General features: G+C 52.8%; 1 protein-coding gene across 2 annotated transcripts; it reads right to left on the bottom strand.

The window, feature by feature from the left end:
* Window positions 1-1,504: 1,504 nt before the first annotated feature.
* Window positions 1,505-17,895, bottom strand: Chst12 (carbohydrate sulfotransferase 12). 2 transcript variants are annotated; one of them, XM_070033436.1, is made up of 2 exons: window positions 17,785-17,895; window positions 1,505-5,066 (listed from the first exon to the last, which is right to left on the bottom strand). In XM_070033436.1, exon 2 carries the CDS (start codon window positions 4,982-4,984, stop codon window positions 3,728-3,730), a length of 1,257 nt encoding a protein of 418 aa, XP_069889537.1. In that variant the 5' UTR covers window positions 4,985-5,066; window positions 17,785-17,895; the 3' UTR covers window positions 1,505-3,727. The 2 variants fall into 2 exon arrangements, with proteins under 2 accessions (XP_069889537.1, XP_069889538.1); XM_070033437.1 differs by lacking the exon at window positions 17,785-17,895 and adding an exon at window positions 15,422-15,494.
* Between the last annotated feature and the right edge of the window lie 219 nt (window positions 17,896-18,114).

The raw sequence follows: 18,114 nt of genomic DNA, 5'->3' as shown, positions 1-18,114 counted from the left end.
GATCAGCCACTGGGCCATCCCTGCAGAGCTGGGAGCCAAGTGGGGGTGTGTGGGCATCTGGGCAGGCCTGGACACCAGCTCTGCAGCCACATGCTCCCTCCTACTTTGGTTGTCCTGTAGGAGGGGAGAGAGAGAGAGAGAGAGAGAGAGAGAGAGAGAGAGAGAGAGAGAGAGAGAGAGAGAGAGAGAGAGAGAGAGAGTGTGTGTGTGTGTGTGTGTGTGTGTGTGCCTTGATTTTGAGGCCTCAGAGCTGCTTGCTCTTTCACACAAAGTTGGTGCTCTACGCTTAATCTACAGCTCCACTTCAGGCTCTTTGCTGGTTCATTGAAGATAAGAGTCTCACAGACTTTCCTGCCCTGGGCTGACTTCGATCTCAGCCTCCTGAGTAACTGGGATTACAGGTGTGAGCCACTGGTGCCCAGCTCTGTAGGAATTCTTGAGACTAGCTTGGGCAGCTTCTGCCAACTGGAGTCACAGCAACCCGAGTACGCAGTCTCTGTGCGTGGACTTTCATGGAACATGATATGCAGGACATCGCCTGGGCCACAGGCAGGTGCCAGTGTGTGTGCATGCCAATGGAGGATGGGGCTGAGGCCGAGACAGGAGAAAGACACGCCTCCACATTGCCCTACCATTCAGGGATTTCAAGTGTCCTCTCCTCACACACTGAGCTCCCATGATGGCACAAACGGAGGTTTGGAAGTATTGCTTGTCTCCTCAAGACAATTCCAGGAGTCAGAACTGAGTTACAACCTCCAGGCCACTGTCTAAACAGCTTATCCTATCCTATCTGAGTGGCGATGAGTCAGAGTATATACTAACCCTCCTCTCAGAGCAGAAAGCAACCACAGCTGGCCACCAGTGGCTGACATCTGTAATTCTAACAGTCTAGTAGGCTGAGATCTGGAGGATCATGGTCAAAAGTTAGCCTGGGCCAGAACAGTTTGTGACACACTATCTCTATGAACCAGCAAAATGTCTGACTGGAGGCATGGCTCAAGTGGAACAGCACTGGCTGTGAGGAAGAAAGACAAGTGAGCTTGCGGTCCTGAGTTCAAGCCCAAGGTGCATGGCCAAGAGGTAGAGTGCCTGCCTAGCAAGCATGAGGCCCTGAGTTCAAACTCTAGTACTAACCCCCCCCCAAAAAAAGTGAAAAATAACTAAAGCAAAAGAAGGCTGGGGGGCATAATTCAAAGAATATCTGCCTAGGAAGCAAAAGACCTTCGTTTAAAGCCGGGCCCCGGCGGCTCATGCCTGCAATCCTAGCTACTCAGGAGGCTGAGATCTGAAGATCATGGTTCAAAGCCAGCCCAGGCAGGAAAGTCCATGAGACTCTTATCTCCAATAAACCACCAGAAAACCACAAGTGGCGCTGTGGTTCAAGTGGTAGAGTGCTAGTTTTGAGGGACTGAGGGACAGTACCCAGGTCCAGAGTTCAAGCCCTAAACCCACAAAAACAAACAACAAAAACAAAAAACAAAAAAAACCTATGCTCAAACCTCAGTGACATCAAAAATACAATATTTGTATTTTATGTAAAATGTTAACAAGTTATAACAGTCATATGACTTCTGTCTTAATTACTCAACCAAGTTTACCAAATGACAATGTCACTCATTCAAAAGGTCTGAGTGAGGATCCTGCATGGTATCAGCAGCTTCAGGTGTGGCTTTGCCAGCGTGGGTCCTGGGGAGGGTCCTGGGGCCTTCTGCCCCCATCTAATCTTAGGGCAGTGTATCTACATTTGGTGATCTGGTCATACTGGCTCTGGACTTTGAGTCTGACCAGTTGGCACAGCCCATTTCCAATGTAGGGCGCTGGGCCCAAGGATCCAGCTGGGTCACAGGCCCAGCCCTGAGCACTGAGCAACTGCTTAGGGGTGCCATGCTCAGCTGGGGTGGGGAAAGCCCTGCTCAGTCTCCCAAGCTGTTGAGGTGGGCAGAGATGGTCGGCAGGGAGCAGGTGGGCAAAAGCAGGAGGCACTTGCTCCCAACAGCTCCTTCCTGCCTTCCCTTTCCTGGAGGTGAATTCTGCACAGGCCATCCAACTCTTACTGGGCTGTCTTTTGGGGGTTTAGGAGTGGAGGCTTGACATGTCACTTATAAATAATAATTACCCAGGAATCTTGGCTGGGGGACGTGCCCAACTCGTTGATGGTGCCATCCCCACCCCCATCCAGGAGATCCGGGAGTCTTGTTATTCTTCAGGGTGGGGTCCCGGGGGAGAACACTGTCCCCAGCGCGGCAGCGGCAGTGTCCTTCCTGCCTCCTTGGGCTCGAGGAGGGGTCATGGAGGGACACTCAAGGGGACCCCGGCCTCGTGTGGAAGGGGAAGGTCCTGGCTGCCCTCTGTGCTTACAGGACGGGGGTCCCCCGCCTGTGCACCCTGGCTGTCCAGGGCAAGGTGAGGCTGCTCTTGGGTTCTTCACACAGGCCAGGAGGGAACCCCCCCACCATGGGCCGCCATCTGCAGGGCTCGTGGGTGGCACTAGGGTCCTGGGGCCACACCCCTGCATCTTCCATGCCTGCTGGGGCCAGATCTCAAAGGCATAACCTACAGCCAACCTGCAGAATGGAAGGTTCCAGAACAGATCCAAACATGCCCCATGCTGTGTTTGGGAGGGTGGCCACCCACCCCCATACCACCCTGGCAGAGTGCCTGAACTGTTCCCACCACAGGGCCCCACACTGCCAGTCAGGAACTGTACCCCACACCAGGCTCTCCCCTGTCCCCATGGGGGAGCTGGGGGGGATGGGGGAGGCACAGGCCTTGGATCCTCCTGACCCCTTCCGCCTCCCCACGGGGCAGACACAAGGAACAGGCACTTAGCACATGCTGGCTCCGCCCCTTCCGGTGCCCTGTGCCCAGTGTACCACTGTCCACAACAGCGCCCCCTGCAGGCCCGGGCAGCACCACTTCTCCAGGAGCCTGAGGCTCCTCACGCTCCTGTCACTGTCCCTGAAAGTGACTGGCACCCGGCCTGGTAGCAGGGGCTTCCCACCCTCGTGGCCTCACATCCTGAGCCCACAAAGCTCCTCAAACACACAACCACTGCCAACACTGTCCTGGCCCAGCGCACAGGCACCAGGGACGGCTCCCCGGTGAGTGTGCACCGAGCCATGGCTGTAGAGATGACATTCCGAAATTCCTGATAGCAGCTGGGCATGGTGGCACACACCTATAATCCCAGGCCTTCAGAGGATGCGGCAGAAGGATCACAAGTTCTAGGCTAGCTCAAGCTCCTTGACTCTCCCAACTACTAAGTTCATGGACCTCTGTCCTTTGTAACAGCACCCAGCCTCGGAGATTTCCATGACACTAAGGAAAATGACCTGGTTCCGAGTTTAGGTTTCTCCTTCCTGAAGACACCTGGAGTGGGGGGTGGAGCCCCCACTCACCCCTGCCCGGCCCAAAGAACCACAAGAGCCCCAGCGACCTGGGTGCCACGTTTTACTCCAGCTCACTCCCACTTTCCTATTAAATATCTGAAATATATTAATCTTAGAAAACAATATTAACATGGTACCTGTAAATACAGGCTGTGGCGGGCATGGCGAGTCCAGATTGCAAAACAGTGGCTTATTTTAAAAAAACCAACAAAACACGGAGTGTGAGGCGCTCCCTGGCCTGCGGGGTGGGAGTGTGAGGGGGGCCGAGCCCCTGTGGCCCTGTCCCCCCCATCTCAAGCACGTGGCTGCGCGCTGAGCACCTTAGTGGTGCAGGGCATTCAGTCTCTGAGCAGGTTTTCGGGCTTGGGGTATCCGAAGAGGACGAAGTCGGCTTCGTAGAGTTTGTACAGCTGGCGTCTCCAGGCCAGGGGGATGCCAGCGAACCAGCCCTCCTCCCAGCTGCTGGCCGTCCTGTTCCGGTAGCTGGGGGGGAAGTGCAGCCTGCCGTCTACCTTGAGCAGCCTGAGCAGCTGGGCAGCGTCATCATCCAGGGTCTCCAGCTTGCCCACGAAGTCGTAGTCGATCTGGCACGGGTGGCAGAGGCGGTAGATCTGGCGCCAGTGCTCATTGAAGGGCGCCAGCGTCTCGGTGTGCGGGTCGAGCAGGTACTGGATGAAGTGCGCGAAGGTGACCTTGAGGCCGGCGCGGAAGGCCTGGCTCACGGAGGCAGGCGGGCTGCTGTGGTTGGCATAGCGGCGCAGCATGGGCATGGCGAACTTGCGGTAGAACTCGTCGTTCTCCAGCTGGAACTTGCTGCGGAAGGCGGAGATGAGGCGCACGAAGGGGTCGCGCACGAACAGGAACTTGGTGTACTTCTGCAGCTTCACCTTCATCAGGTGCCGGGAGAAGCGGCCGTAGCGGCGCCAGAACTTGTTGAAGGTCAGGTGGGTGCTGGAGTTGTGCACGTGCTCGCGGGGGATGGCCAGGGGGTCGCGGTACGGGGCCCCGCGCTCCAGCAGGCTCCCGCTCAGCACGATCATCACCCGCTTCCAGTTGGTGCAGGCCACCTTGGGCACGTAGCAGTAGATGACGCCATGGCGATCGTCCACGATTAGGTGGTTGAGCTCGTAGTTGGGGATGTCCTCGAACGCGCGCTCCTTGGTGGGGAAGGCCAGGCTGGCATTGGCACAGAAGCCCTGCAGCACGCGGCGCCTCTCGGCCTGCTGCTGGCCCTGGTCGGGGCTGCTCTGGGCGTCGTGGGGGGACCAATCATAGCCCCGCACGCTCTCCTCCATGGGACTCCGGGCCCCAGGGCTGGGGACCAGCACCGGGGGTGGCTCTGTCTTCTTTCTGGACAGTGCTGTCTCGGCATCGGGGCTGAGGATCTTATCCAGCAGTGGGTCTGCCTCAGAGGGGAGCTGGAGGTCCTCGCCCTGCCCCGGGGTGGGGCCCAGCTCCGGGCTGTGGGGCCGGGACAGGGCTGTGTGTAGGTAAAAGTGGGCCGTGCCCACGTTGTCCCAGTACACGATGATGAGGAGGATCATGAGCGCGGAGCCCAGCACCAGCCACAGCCGAAAGAGCCGCGCCTTGGCCATGCTGCCCCGGGCCGGTACGGGCCGTGCCCAGTCTCCCTCACTGCAGCGGGGCTGACAGCTGGGACATGGCGCCCACAGCAACCTGGAGGGGTGACAGCACACTTGTTAGAGATGCCTTCTTCCTGGCCAGGTGCCAGTGGCTCACACCTGCAATTCTAGTTACTGAGGAGGCTGAGATCTGAGGATCATGCTTCAAAGCCAGCCTCAGGTAGGAAAGGCCGGGAGACTCTCATTTCCCATTAACCACCAGAAAACCAGAAGTGGTGTTGTGGCTCAAGTGGTAGAGTGCTAACCTTGAGCAAAAGATCTCAGGTACATGGCCCAGGCCCTGAGTTCAAGCCCCAGGATCAACAAAAAAGAAAGAAAGAAAAGAAAAGAGAAGAGAAGAGAAGAGAGAGGGGGAGGGAGGGGGAGGGAAAAGAAAAGCAGGGGCTTCTCCCAGGGGTGGAGGCCTGGGGTGGGCCACATGGCACCTGCTCCAGTCCACCCTGTGGGTAGCCAGCCCATCCTCCATCCACAGGAGCTAGGTGTTATGCCAGGGACATGGTGGGGTAGCCCAGCAGGGACAGGCACAGTGAGACAAGGCAGGGCTGGCCAGCATATCACCTTAGTCCCTTCCCGGGGGGCAGAAAACATTAGTCACACAAACATTTGTCAAAAGAAGGCAGGAGTGGCTATTCATATCAGATGAAGTAAACTCTGGAAGGAAAAACTTGCTTAAGACAAAGAGGGACATTACATAATAACAAAAACTTCAATCCTCCAAGAAGATATCTTCTCCTTAACTGTAGAGGCACCAAACCAACAAAAACAGAGCCTCCAAACACATAAAGCAAAAACTTAAGACGCATTCACAATTATGGTTGGAGACCTCAACTCTCTGCCCTTAATCACTGAGAGACTACTAGACAAAATCAGCAAAAAGTAACACCAGCAAGCGACAGGAGCTGTAAGTATAAGAGACAGGCAAATACTCTTTTATCTGACTTACATAATTGTAACTTCTCTGTACATCACCTTTAGAATAACAAAAAAAATTAATTTTTTAAAAAGAAGCAGGCAGAACTCACCTTTTTTTTTTTTTTTTTTTTGCCAGTCCTGGGGCTTGAACTCTGGACTTAAGTACTGTCCCTGGGCTTCTTTTGCTTAAGGATAGCACTACCACTTGAGTCACAGAGCCACTTTCGGTTTTTCCTGTTTACTGAGGAATGGATCCTGGGGCTTCATGCATGCTAGGCAAGCACTCTATCACTAAGCCACATTCCCAGCCCTGGAATGTACCGTTCACAAGGACTGAAAACATTTTTCCAAGCCTCAGGCGAGATGGGGGTGCTGAGCAGTGCTCATCATTCACCATGCTAGATCAGACCAACCACGTGTACATAAAATCGTACAGAACTCTCTGATCATTGTGGAATAAAACTAGAAATCAGGGGCTGGGAATGTGGCTTAGTGGTAGAGTGTTAGCCTTAAGCAAAAGAAGCTGAGGGACAGTGCCTGGGACCTGAGTTCGAACCCCAGTCTTGGAAAAAAAAAAAAAAAAAGTAAAAACTAGAAATCGGTAAGAGAAAAGACAACAGGAAAATCTGCAGACACTTGCAAAGTCAATGAGTCATTTCTACACAATCCATGGCTTGCAGATGCCTCAAAAGGAATTTCTGAAAAGCCACAGGACTGAAAGAAAATGGAAGTGCTATGTACCAAAATCTGCAGGCTGCAGCTGACAGCACTGGAAAAGGGGAGACTGCAAACCATTCATCCAAGCTCCCCCTCAGGAACTAGGGAAGAAAGAGCAGAAGAAACCAAAGGCAACCAGAAGGAAGAAAGTAATAAAGACCAAAAAAATGCAGAAATCAATGAAATGAAAAACTAGGTTAGCCATGCGGGTGGCTCAGGCCTGTCATCCTATCTACTCAGGAGGCTGAGAGCTGATGATCACAGTTCAAAGCCAGCCTAGGCAAGAAAGTCTGTGAGACTCTTATCTCTAATTAGGCAGCAAAAGCTGGAAGTGAAGCTGTGGCTCAAGTGGTAGAGTGTCAATCTTGAGTGGAAAAAACTAATGCTCTACCACTTTGAGCCACAATGCCACTTCTGGTTTTCTGGTCATTAACTGGAGATCGGAGTATCACGGACTTTCCTGCCCAGGCTGGCTTAGAACCGTAATCCTCAGATCTCAGTCTCCTAAGCAGCTGGGATACCAGCGCTGAGCAAAAGATCTAGTCTTACAAAAAACATTGGGAGGCAGAAATAGGAAAATCACAGACCAAGCTGGTCCTAGAAAAAGTTAGCAAGCTAGGCACCAGTGGCTCACACCTGTAACTTAGCTACTCAGCAGGCTGAGATATGAGGATCTCAGTTTCAAGCCACTCCAGGCAAGAAAGTCTGTGAGACTCTTATCTCCAATAAACTACTCAGAAAAAGCTGGACATGATGTGTGGCTCAAGTGGTAGAGTGATAGCCTTGAGCAAAAGAAGCTTATGGACAGTGCCCAAGGCCCCATGACCACCACCACCGCCACCACCACCAACAAAAACAAACCAGGCATGGTAGTACACCCCTGTGATCCCAACTACTCAGGCACAGAGAAGACTGTGGTCCAGGCTGGCCTGGGAAAAGCACCAGACCTTATCAGAAAAGCAACTAAAGCAAATACACTGGGGTGTGGCTCAAATGGAAGAGTATCTGCCGAGCAAGGGTGAGGCAAAGTTCAATCACCAGTATTACAAAAAAAAATGTTGATAAATTTATAGTCAGGGTCTTATGAAGACAGGACACAAGGATAAAAAAAGGTACTTCAGACAACTTTACATTCACAAATTCAGCAAGATGGATGAAATGAACTATTCATTGAAAACCACAAGCCACTGAAAGCAATGACCCTGTGCTCACAAATAAAGCTGAACCCATCATTTAAAAGCTACTGGAAATGCAAGTAACCAGATTGATTCTGGACTGGCCCTTCAGCTAATATTCATGCTGAGAGCTGAGCAGGAAGGATAAATAGCCTTGATAGGCCTGAGGGGACTAGATCTTTCTAGAAAGATCTAGAAAGCTTGGGGCAGAATGGTCCTTGGACACAGGGAACTGAGAGGATCAGGGTAGATGGACAGCCAAGAATGAAGCAGGAGTTGGTGAGGAGAGCACAGGGGGATCGCAATCTCTAAGGCCAGCTCTAGGCAGAAATGTGAGGCTCTGTCTGAAAAATAAAGCAATAAAGGGCTGGGGGCATAGCTCAAGTGGTGGAGCTCCAACTAGCAAGTGCAAGGCCCTGAGTTCAAATCCCAACACAAATCCCCCTCCCCCACCCCAACACACACAAGAATTGCAACTCCAAGTGAACAGAGAGCGCTGTGAACCACGCAGGCGCACAGCCTCAGTGTGATCAGGTCTGTGCATTCCAGAGACTATGACAGCTGCAGCTGTTTGTAGAGACTGACACATTTTTAAAGGTATGAGGAAATGAAAGGCAGCTAGAATGGCCAAAACAAGCTTGTGAGTAGCGACACACTCGTCGGTGTTTCCAGATAGAGAGAGCCGGTGCATGCAATGGACACGTAACCAAGACAGGAGAACAGGGTTCGAGGGGATGGCCACACACAGGGTCTACCACCCACTGAGGAAGGGACAGCCTTTCACCAGCCAGGATGGAGCAACTGCGTGTCAAATGGGGGTGTGTGGAACGGCCCTGCACCCCACTCCACACCACACTGAACCTCACTGTCCTGCACATGGGCACCAGATTGTAACATCTTCACAGGAAAAGAAACACTGCCACAGCCGTGGGGAGGCAGAGGCGTGTGAGGATGCCAGCAACACAAGCCGTAAGGGAAAAATCGGCTTTGATTTTCCCGGAATTCAAAACCCAGGCTCTGCAAATCTTACCACGAAGAAAATTAAAGCCAGATGCTGGTGGCTCACGGCTGAGATCAGAGGCTGTGTTCAAAGCCAACCTGGGCAGGAAAGTCCATGAGACTCTTGTCTCCAATTAACCACCAACAAATGCGAAGTGACACTGTAGCTCAAGTGGTAGAGCACTCGCCTTGAGCTGAAGAGCTGAGGGACAGTGCCCAGGCCCAGAGTTCAAGCCCCACAACCCACCAAAAAAAAAAGCATGTCAGAGGCAGAGAATGTGCTTGCCTTGCATGCATGAGGCCCTGGGTTCAATCCCTCAGTTCCACATAAACAGAAAAAGCCAAAAGTGGTGCTGTGGCTCAAGCAGTAGAGTGCTGGCCTTGAGCAAAAGAAGCAGGGACAGTGCCCAAGCCCTGAGTTCAAGCCCTAGGACTGGCAAAAAAAAAAAAAAAAAAAGTGTGCCAGGCACCAGTGGCTCATGTCTGTAATCTTAGCTACTCAGGAGGCTGAGATTTGAGGATCACAGTTAGAAGACAGCTCTTCAATAAACTACATAAAAAAAAGGAGGTGGTGCTGTGGCTCAAGTGTAGAGCCCTCATTTTGAGCAAAAGAAGCCCAGAGACAGTGACCAGGCCCAGAGTTTAAGCCCCAGGACTAGATGGAAAAAAAAAAAAGGTAACACAACCCAACTCAGGAAGAACAGACACCACCCAAAGACATACAAAGTCAAAATGCACAGAGAAAAAAAGCTCATAATCCTTAGTCACAGAGGAAGAGAAACAGCAGAGAGGAAATGTAAAAGAGATCTGAGGAGCACAGTGATGCCCTCCAGAATGGCATAAGCATGGGGCAGGGCAGTGGGCAGCTGGCAGCTTCCACACAGTGGCACATACACATCACACAGCCTGCCTCTCCACTTCCTGCCATCCAAAGGGACTGAAGACATACCACCTTCATGCACACACTCATTCAGGAGGCCAGGTGCAATGACTCATGTCTGTCATTCCAGCCACTCTAGAGGGAAACATTGCAAGGATCATGATTCAAGGCTAGTCCAGACAAAAACTTAGCAAGACCCTCACCTCAATCAATAAAAGCTGGGCATTGTGGTATATGCCTGTCATCCTAGCTATGTAAGAAGCACATATAGAAGGATCACAGTCCAGGCTGGATGAGATCCTATCTGAAAAATGACCAGAGTAAAAAGTGCTGGAGGTGTGACACAGTCAGTGGTAGAACAACTATCTAGCAAGCACAAAGACAAAAAAAAAAAAACAGATAAGCAGGGGCTGGGAAGGTGGATCAGTGGTAGAGCGCTTGCCTTGCATGTATGAGGCCCTGGGTTCAATTCCTCAGCACCACATAAGCAAAAAAGAAAAAAGCCGGAAGTGCTGAGGGACAGCACCCAGGCCCAGAGTTCAGGCCCCATGACTGGACCTCCCCCCCAAAAAACCACAGATAAACAAATAAATAAAAGTGCAGTCCCCAGCTGTTTGACCAATTAATGTGGAGATTGATTTCTCTAATCCCCATAGTAATAGAGATGAAAAAAAGTTAGATGGATTGTAATCCTAGTTACTTCAGCGGCTGAGATCTGAGGATCAAGATTCAAATCCAGCCTAAGAAGGAAAGTCCTTGAGATTTGAATCTCCAATTAACCAGCAAAATTCCAGAAGTGGAGCTGTGGCTCAAGTGGTAGAACATCAGCTTTGAGCAAAAAATCTAAGGGACAGCACCTAGGCCCTGAGTTCAAGCCCCAGGATCAGCATTAAAAAAAGAAAAATAGAGCTGGGCGCCAGTGGCTCATGCCTGTAATCCTAGCTACTCAGGAAACTGAGATCTGAGGATCAAGGTTCAAAGCCAGCCCGGGCAGGAACGTCCGTGAGACTTTTATCTCCAATAAACCACCAGAAAACCGGAAGTGGTGCTGTGGCTCAAGTGGTAGAGCGCTCACCTTGAGCTGAAGAGCTGAGGGACAGCGCCCAGGCCCAGAGTTCAAGCCCTATGACACAAAAACAAAAACAAAAAGAAAAGAAAAATAGCCTGAACTGACCAGCTCCACACCCCCTCTCTGACTGGCCTGTACAAGACATGCATGCCATTTGGATTTTATTTTTCTCTCAGAAAATTTGCTTAATTTTGGCAAAATAACCAAGCCCCTGAGGACTAAATCAAGGGACATGAGTTTCATCAGAAACCCAAGGGCATTTCGTTTTCTTGCGTGTCTGGCATGGAGTGGCTGCTCTTCTAGCTAACCAAACATGGGATCAAGGTGATCACCCTGGGCACCAGTGTCTCACACCTGTCATCCCAGGCTGAGATCTGAGGATCACAGTTTGAAGCCAGCCGGGGCAGGAAAGTTTGTAAGACACTTATCTCCAACAGACCACCAAAAAGGCAGCAATGGAGCTATGGTTGAAGTGGTAGAGTGCTAGCCTTGAGCAAAACAGCTCAGGGACAGCGCCCAGGCCCTGAGTTCAAGCTCTAGGACTGGTAAAAACTAAACATAAAATAAAACGCTCCTTTAGCAGTCCGCCCTGCTGGAGACCACTAGGCTGGAAAGTTTCTGTTAGTGGGGAGCTCCACTGCCCAGGCCACAGTGGGTTCATGGCTGCTGGAGCCCAAGAGACGTTTACTCCTGCCACCGCCAGGACCCGGGCTTATTTGCTTATAAAATGGCTCTGTCTGTGTTCCGTTAACCCTGCAAACAGCCAAATAAAAATAAGTCATAAATGGTCCCATTGATGCTAGGCGGCGTCCGAAGAGCTGGCCTGGGTGGGGCTGTCACCGGCCCACCTCTTCCTCCCCTGCTGTCCTGGCACTTGGCCACCTTCTCTCACCTCTCGTGAGCAGACAGGACAGGAGCCTGGGCCTGGAAGCCCAGGATCCCAAGAGACAGAGACTGTCTGACGCATGTCCCAACTCCACACAGTATCCAAATACTCATCGCATAGCCCAAGAGGAAACTTTTTTTTTTTTTTTTGCCAGTCCTGGGGCTTGAACTCAGAGCCTGAGCATTGTCCCTGAGCTGCTTTTGCTCAAGGCTAGCACTCTACTGCTTGAGCCACAGCACCACTTCTGGCTTTTTCTATTTATGTGGTACTGAGGAATCGAACCCAGGGCTTCATGCATGCTAGGCGAGCACTCTACCACTGAGCCACCTTCCCAGCCCAAGAGGCAACTTTTATAAGAATTAGGTCAATTCAAAGAAATGCCTAAGCTAGGCGCCAGTGGCTCATGCCTGTAATTCTAGCTACTCAGGAGGCTGAGATTGGAGGATACCAGTTCAAAGCCAGCCTGGGCAGGAAAGTTTGTAAGACTCTTATCTCCAATTAACCACCAGAAAACCAGAAGTGGTACTGTGGCTCAAGTGGTAGAGCATTTGCTTTGAGCTGAAGAGCTCAAGGACAGTGCCCAGGCCCAGGGTTCAAGACCCATGACCGACAAAAGAAAAAAAAGAAAGAAAGAAAGAAAGAAATGCCTATAGGGCTAGGGCAGAGGCTTAAGCCTCCACAGCATCTAAAGTAGAAAAATTTGAGAACCTTCATCTCAACCAATGGGTGGGCATGGTGGTGTATGCCTGTCATCTCAGCTACAGAAGAAACACACAGGCACACACCGATCTGTCCCTGTAATTCCAAGTGATACAGGGATGCTCAAGAGGACTGAGACCCAGGTAGCCCAGGGATAAACCAGAACCTACCTTGGAAATAACCATGGAAATAACCAATGTAAAAATGGTGGCACATGCTTGTCATCATCTCCTCCTGACATCTGGAGAATCACAGTTCAAGTCAGCCTAGTCAGAAAAGTCCAAGAGTCCATCTCTGGTTAGGCAGCAAAGTGCTGGTCTGGAGGCATGGCTAAAGTAGTAGAGTATCTGCTTAGCCAGCACAAGACCCTGAGTTCAAATCCTAGCACTGCAAAAACAAAAGCCTTCAAAGGAAGCAAGTTTAAGAACCTGTTTGGGCTTTCTTGTAGCATCTATCCAGTGGCTCCCTCTCCCCGGCCTGTGCCCTCTGCACCCTCACCCTGTTCTGACCCCCCTCAGCCCTCATCTGCATGGCTGCGATGGCCTCTCAGCCTGTCCTTGCCTCTGGCCTCCAGTCCTGTGGAGATATTGTTGAGGGCCATCGTGTTCTGGTGACCACCCGACCAGGCTGGGCTCTGCTCCTAGCTCCTCCAGCCACCATGACCAGCTCATTCATTTCCTGTCCCTGTCCCTCTGGAGGGCCACTCACATCCCGGAGACCAAACTGCTCCACTTATGAGGCCCCGGGCCTGCTGGAGGCCAGGCTTCCACGCGTGCCTCCATCTCCACCTTGGATCCTGGTCACTGTCCTGTCTACCTCCACTGTGCCCTCCAGGCTCCGGCAGCGCTAGGTGCATGGCCCGTGACAGAGGCACAAACGTGACACCTGCTCAGGTCCCACCTACTGACATTGGGTGACAGCTAAAAACAGGGACTTAGTCACACTCTCAGCTCCTGGGGCCATCTAAAAATCCCTTCACATGCTGGGCACTGGTGGGTCACACTGTAATTCTAGCTACTCAGGAGGCTGAGAGTTGAAGATTGCAGTTCAAAGCCAGCCTGGGCAGGGAAATCCGTGAGACTCTTTTTTTTTTTTGGTCCGGTCGTGGTTCTTGAACTCTGGGCCTGGGCGCTGTCCCTCAGCTCTTCAGCTCATTGCTAGCGCTCTACCACGTGAGCCACAGCACCACTTCCGGCTTTTTTTCTTTTTGCTTATGTGGTGCTGAGGAATCGAACCCAGGGCCTCATGCATGCAAGGCAAGCACTCTACCACTGAGCCACCTTCCAGCCCCAAGACTCTTAACTCCAACAAACTACTCAGAAAAAACTGGAAGCGGTGCCTTGAGCACAGAGAAACGCTGGAACAGTGCTTAGGCCCTGAGTTCAAGCCTCATGACCGAAAAAAGAAAAGACAAAAAAGCTTTACAGAAGTTCAGAAGAGGGCTGGGGGCATGATTGGGGGTAAGAAAGCACATACACACACACATACACACACACACACACACACACACACGCGCGCGCGCGTGCCAGTGCTGAAGATCTGAGGTGGTCATAGCCAGGAGACAGGATACAGAGAACAATGGTCTAGCTGAGGGGAAATGAGCCCAGGGCTCAGGTCCCGCAGAGGTCCCGGACAGAGCAGGCGGGGCAAAGCCACAGGTGACAGGGGACACAGGCCATCTGCAGCAAAGGTCACTCGGGTTGTGTGGTTCCCCCTGCGCCCACCAGGAAGCAGCACCCCCCTCCCATGCTGGCCACCACCTCCCCCACTGACCTTGGGGTGGAGCCACTCGCGGGGTACAGCAGGGTGTACCCTCATGCTTCCTTCCTGATCCCTGCTCTCTTTCCCTGGAGTTAATAATGGACGGTGCTCGCCTTCCCTCCCTGCTTCCTATGCACTTGGATAACCCAGGCGGCCCATCACCTCCTGTCCAGAGTCCCCCACAGGACCTCTGTCCGCCACCCCTGCAGGGAGCCTCTCACCCTCGGAGTCAAGGGACAGTGATGAAGATGGCACACCATGCCAAGGTCTCTTACCAGCTAATTCCCAGCCCACAGTGTCACACACACCTTCCAACTTGGCTTCCCCAACTCCTGCCTGAAGTTCAGCGTCTGTCTCTGTACAGCTCTGATGGCTGCTCTGGAACCTGAGGAGCATGGCAGTGGGGGAGGGGAGAGGGGGCAGGTGTAGGAACATACCTGTGCTTTCCTTCTTGGGGCTGAACACAGGGTGAATCCCTTCCACCCAGGAAGACTGGACTCTATAGAGCTATTCAGGAAGGCTGGGTGCAGTGGTACATGCCTGTAATCCCAGCTAGCCAGGAGGCAGAGGGAGGATTGAGCATGGAGGACAGCCCAGGCTCTGTTCTTATCCACAAATGCTCCCACTCTCCTGCTCCCCACAGCAGCAGTAAAGACACCAGAAACCCAAGTGTTCCTTCTGCTCATTCTGACCTCCATCTGCTGTGGCCTATAGCTGTCTCACCATCCTGCTTAGCTGCTGAGATTTCAGAATGGGGCATGAAGGAACTGCCAGAGGCTGAGAATCCTGGGCCAGGCTATTATGAGATCTGCTGGCAAGAAATCCAGCTGGGCGGCCCTATGTGGGGAGAGCCCACCAATGTCAAGAATTTGAGGTCTTTGCTCTTGAGTCTTCCTCTGGCATGGAGGGAGGGGCCCAGCTGGTCACAGCCCCTCCCCTCAACCAAGCCCGTAGCCAAACTAGTTAGAGGAAACCCCATCCTCCACAAAAGCAGGAAACGGTGTTAGAGACACATCTGTGGGCTGGGGTGGGGTGACAGGCCACGAGCCAGCTCCTCTGTGAGTGTGAAACTTACAGCGACCTGCTGTTCCACCACTTGAACCACAGCTCCACTTCTGACATTCTGGCAGTTAACTAGAGATAAGAGTTTCACTGGCTTTCCCATCCAAACTGGCTTCAAACTGTGATTCTCAGATCTCAGCCTCCTGAGTAGCTAGGTTTACAGGTGTGAGCCATGGGTGTCCGGCTCCTATGTTGTTTGTACATGGTAGACTAACAAGGTCTCATTTACCTACAACCAGCTGCTTTCCATCCCGGCAACCTTCTGCCCTGGGCCTCTCTAGAATGAACCTCCCGCAGCCTCGATCCTGTGGAGGTCAAAGAAGAAAGATATACAGAAGCAGAAGAGAAACTGCATATACAGGATCTTGCTGGTTTTCCCTAGGGTTTCTCACCTTCAGCAGGCACCCCTCACCCTGATGGCTAACAAGCACCCCGAATTCTACACATCTCACAATCACACGAGGCCTGCGGAAGACCCTGGGTTCAAACCCCAACAGCACAGAAACCCATCTTCCCCATCCCTACTGTTCTCCAGCTCCACTCTCAGTGAGAAATCTGCTACCTCTGCCTCCTCCCTCCCTCCCTCTCACTCTCTCAGCTGCTGCTCCACAAAGCAGCCTGTACCTCCCCAGACCCTGAACACACCCCTCCCTTCCCATTACCACTAGTGTAGCCACAGCAGAGCAGACATACCCACTCCAAGCCTCCAGGGCTCATTTCACAGTGCATCATCATTCCAGACCTTTCACAATCAGACACTTAGCTTTCCAAAGCTGAGCGTGGTGGTTAAACACCTGTAATCCCAGCTATCCAGGAAGCATAAGTAGGAGAATCACAGTCCAGATGGAGCCAGGCCAAAAAACAAAAAGAAAAGAAAAGAAACCTATCTTTCTACCCAATCCTGAACTCCATCCAGGTGAACACCGTAACTGAGCATATCCCAAACATGTCCACTTCCACACCTCTGTCCACACGGCTGCCTCCACCTAGAATGTTCTCCCCAAACAGCAAAGCTCAATTCCTATGTCTTCCAGAACTCTTCATGCTCTATCAATGCCCAAAGTAGAGTCTCTAATATGCATGAACTCCCAGGCCAAAGTGAGTTGGCCTGGGTGGGCAGGGTGGGCAGACCCCACTTTCCAGCTTCCAGCCCAACTTGGCACCTGACACGTGCACATTTAACAATGTCTGCTGAGCTAAGGAAGCAGGCACACATACAATTCCTGGTCACCATAAAGTTCTACCAGACCTGCAAACACCAGTCCAAATCCTGTCAACCCATCTGCAAAGAAATTCAGCACCTGGCCACCCCAGACTGGCTTTTTTTTTAAAATGCTGGTACTGGGGATAGAACTTAGGGCCTTGGCACTGTCCCTAAGTCTAGGGACAGGCTAGGGTTCTACACATGAGCCACAGCTCCACTTCCAGCTTTTTGATGGTTCATTGGAGATAAGAGTCTCTTGGACTTTCCTGACCAGACTGGCTTCAAACTGTGATCCTCAGATCTCAGCCTCTTGATTACAGGCATGTGCCACTGGTATCTGGCTCAGAAGGACACTATTGAAGCTGAAACTTCCTACGGCAATTTCCTAATTCCAGGTTTTCTCTCCTCTGTATGCAGACACCAACCCTCTCCCTCATTCCCAACAGTAGAGGAGGGCTAAACCGCATCTTTCTGGAGAGTGGGGAAGGAAGGGATGGTGAATGGGTGAGGAGTTGGTCCCCAGTTGCACATACAGCCTGGAGCCCCCTGTGTGGCACCAGCCATCCAGGAAGTATTGCATGCATCCTGATTGCAGTGCACATCCTTATTCATCCCTGGCTTCCTGAGCCTCTATGGCTTCAGATTTATGAAATAAATAATTAATAATTATGCAAACACTACAGCTTGTTGTACTCCCTGCCAGACAGAACCTCTACCCCAGCCCAGGGTTTGCCAGACACGTCTTGAGGGCCATGAGCCTACAGGGAAGATAGGTCCCACTGCCCGCAGTTTTCTGTTTTGTTTTTGCCCAAGATGAAAGGTGCCACTTTCAGGGACTGACCCACCTCCTGCCTGTGAGCCTAGAAGGCAAGTTGAGGGGCTGGGAAGATGCCCAGCAGAGTCTCCAGAGGTGGGGGGAGGGACGCGAGGTGGGTGGTCAGAGCAGTCCCTGCCTGGGGGACCGTCTTGGTCACTCTGGCCAGCAAAAAGTGACCACCGATGGGAAGTTTTCTAGTCAGTGAGCAATTACAGATTTCTCTCCCTGATGACGAAGTAGCCAGAGCACAAAACTGATAACCAGTAGGGCCAGGTGTTGGAGGCCACCAGGGAGAGACATGGGACCAGGGGAGATACACACGTTTATTCTGGGGCCCGGACCCCCACAAGAAGAGAGATCGGAGCGTGTGAGGCTGGGGCCAAGGTCATACAGCGCGCGGGCCGGCCCGGGGACTCGAACCCCTGGCCGCGCGGGACCTGCCCAGGCCGGCCAGGGTGGGGAACCCACCTGCGCCCCTCAGCAAGGACTGGATCCTCGACGTCAGCCCGCGGGATCTCACCCCACACCCGGATCCAGGTGCCAAGCTCCCCTCGCCCGCCGCACCCCTCACCTCGCCCCGGTGTGCGCCCGGGTCAGCGCCCCGCATCTGCCGCCGCGGCCGCCGCCTTCGTCGCCGCCGCCGCCGCCGCCGCCGCCGCCGCCGCAACCGGACCAGCAGACCCTCCCCAGGCACAGCCCCGCCCCCGCCGCCGGAGCCCCGCCCCACAGGGTCTCGCGAGAAGTCTCCGGGAAGGCCACGATGGGTGCCCACCTTCAATGCGCCTGCGCCTCCTAGTACACTGCCTCTGCCCCGCCTTGGCTAGACTGTGCCATGTGGCGCGGTATTTACGGCCAGCGATTAGCCACGCCTACTAGCCGCTGGGCGTCACGCCCCCTTCCA

This window comes from Dipodomys merriami, unplaced genomic scaffold, assembly GCF_024711535.1.
Source record: "Dipodomys merriami isolate MVZ:Mamm:240054 unplaced genomic scaffold, mDipMer1.0.p SCAF_22, whole genome shotgun sequence".
NCBI classification, from domain to species: Eukaryota; Metazoa; Chordata; class Mammalia; order Rodentia; family Heteromyidae; genus Dipodomys; species Dipodomys merriami.
The sequence above is the reverse complement of the archived record's forward strand: the minus strand, read 5'-3'. Positions and strand labels throughout refer to the sequence as shown.

Excerpts from the sequence above, each read along its gene's own strand:
- Chst12 (XM_070033436.1), bottom strand. The coding sequence starts at position 4,984 with ATGGCCAAGGCGCGGCTCTTTCGGCTGTGGCTGGTGCTGGGCTCCGCG.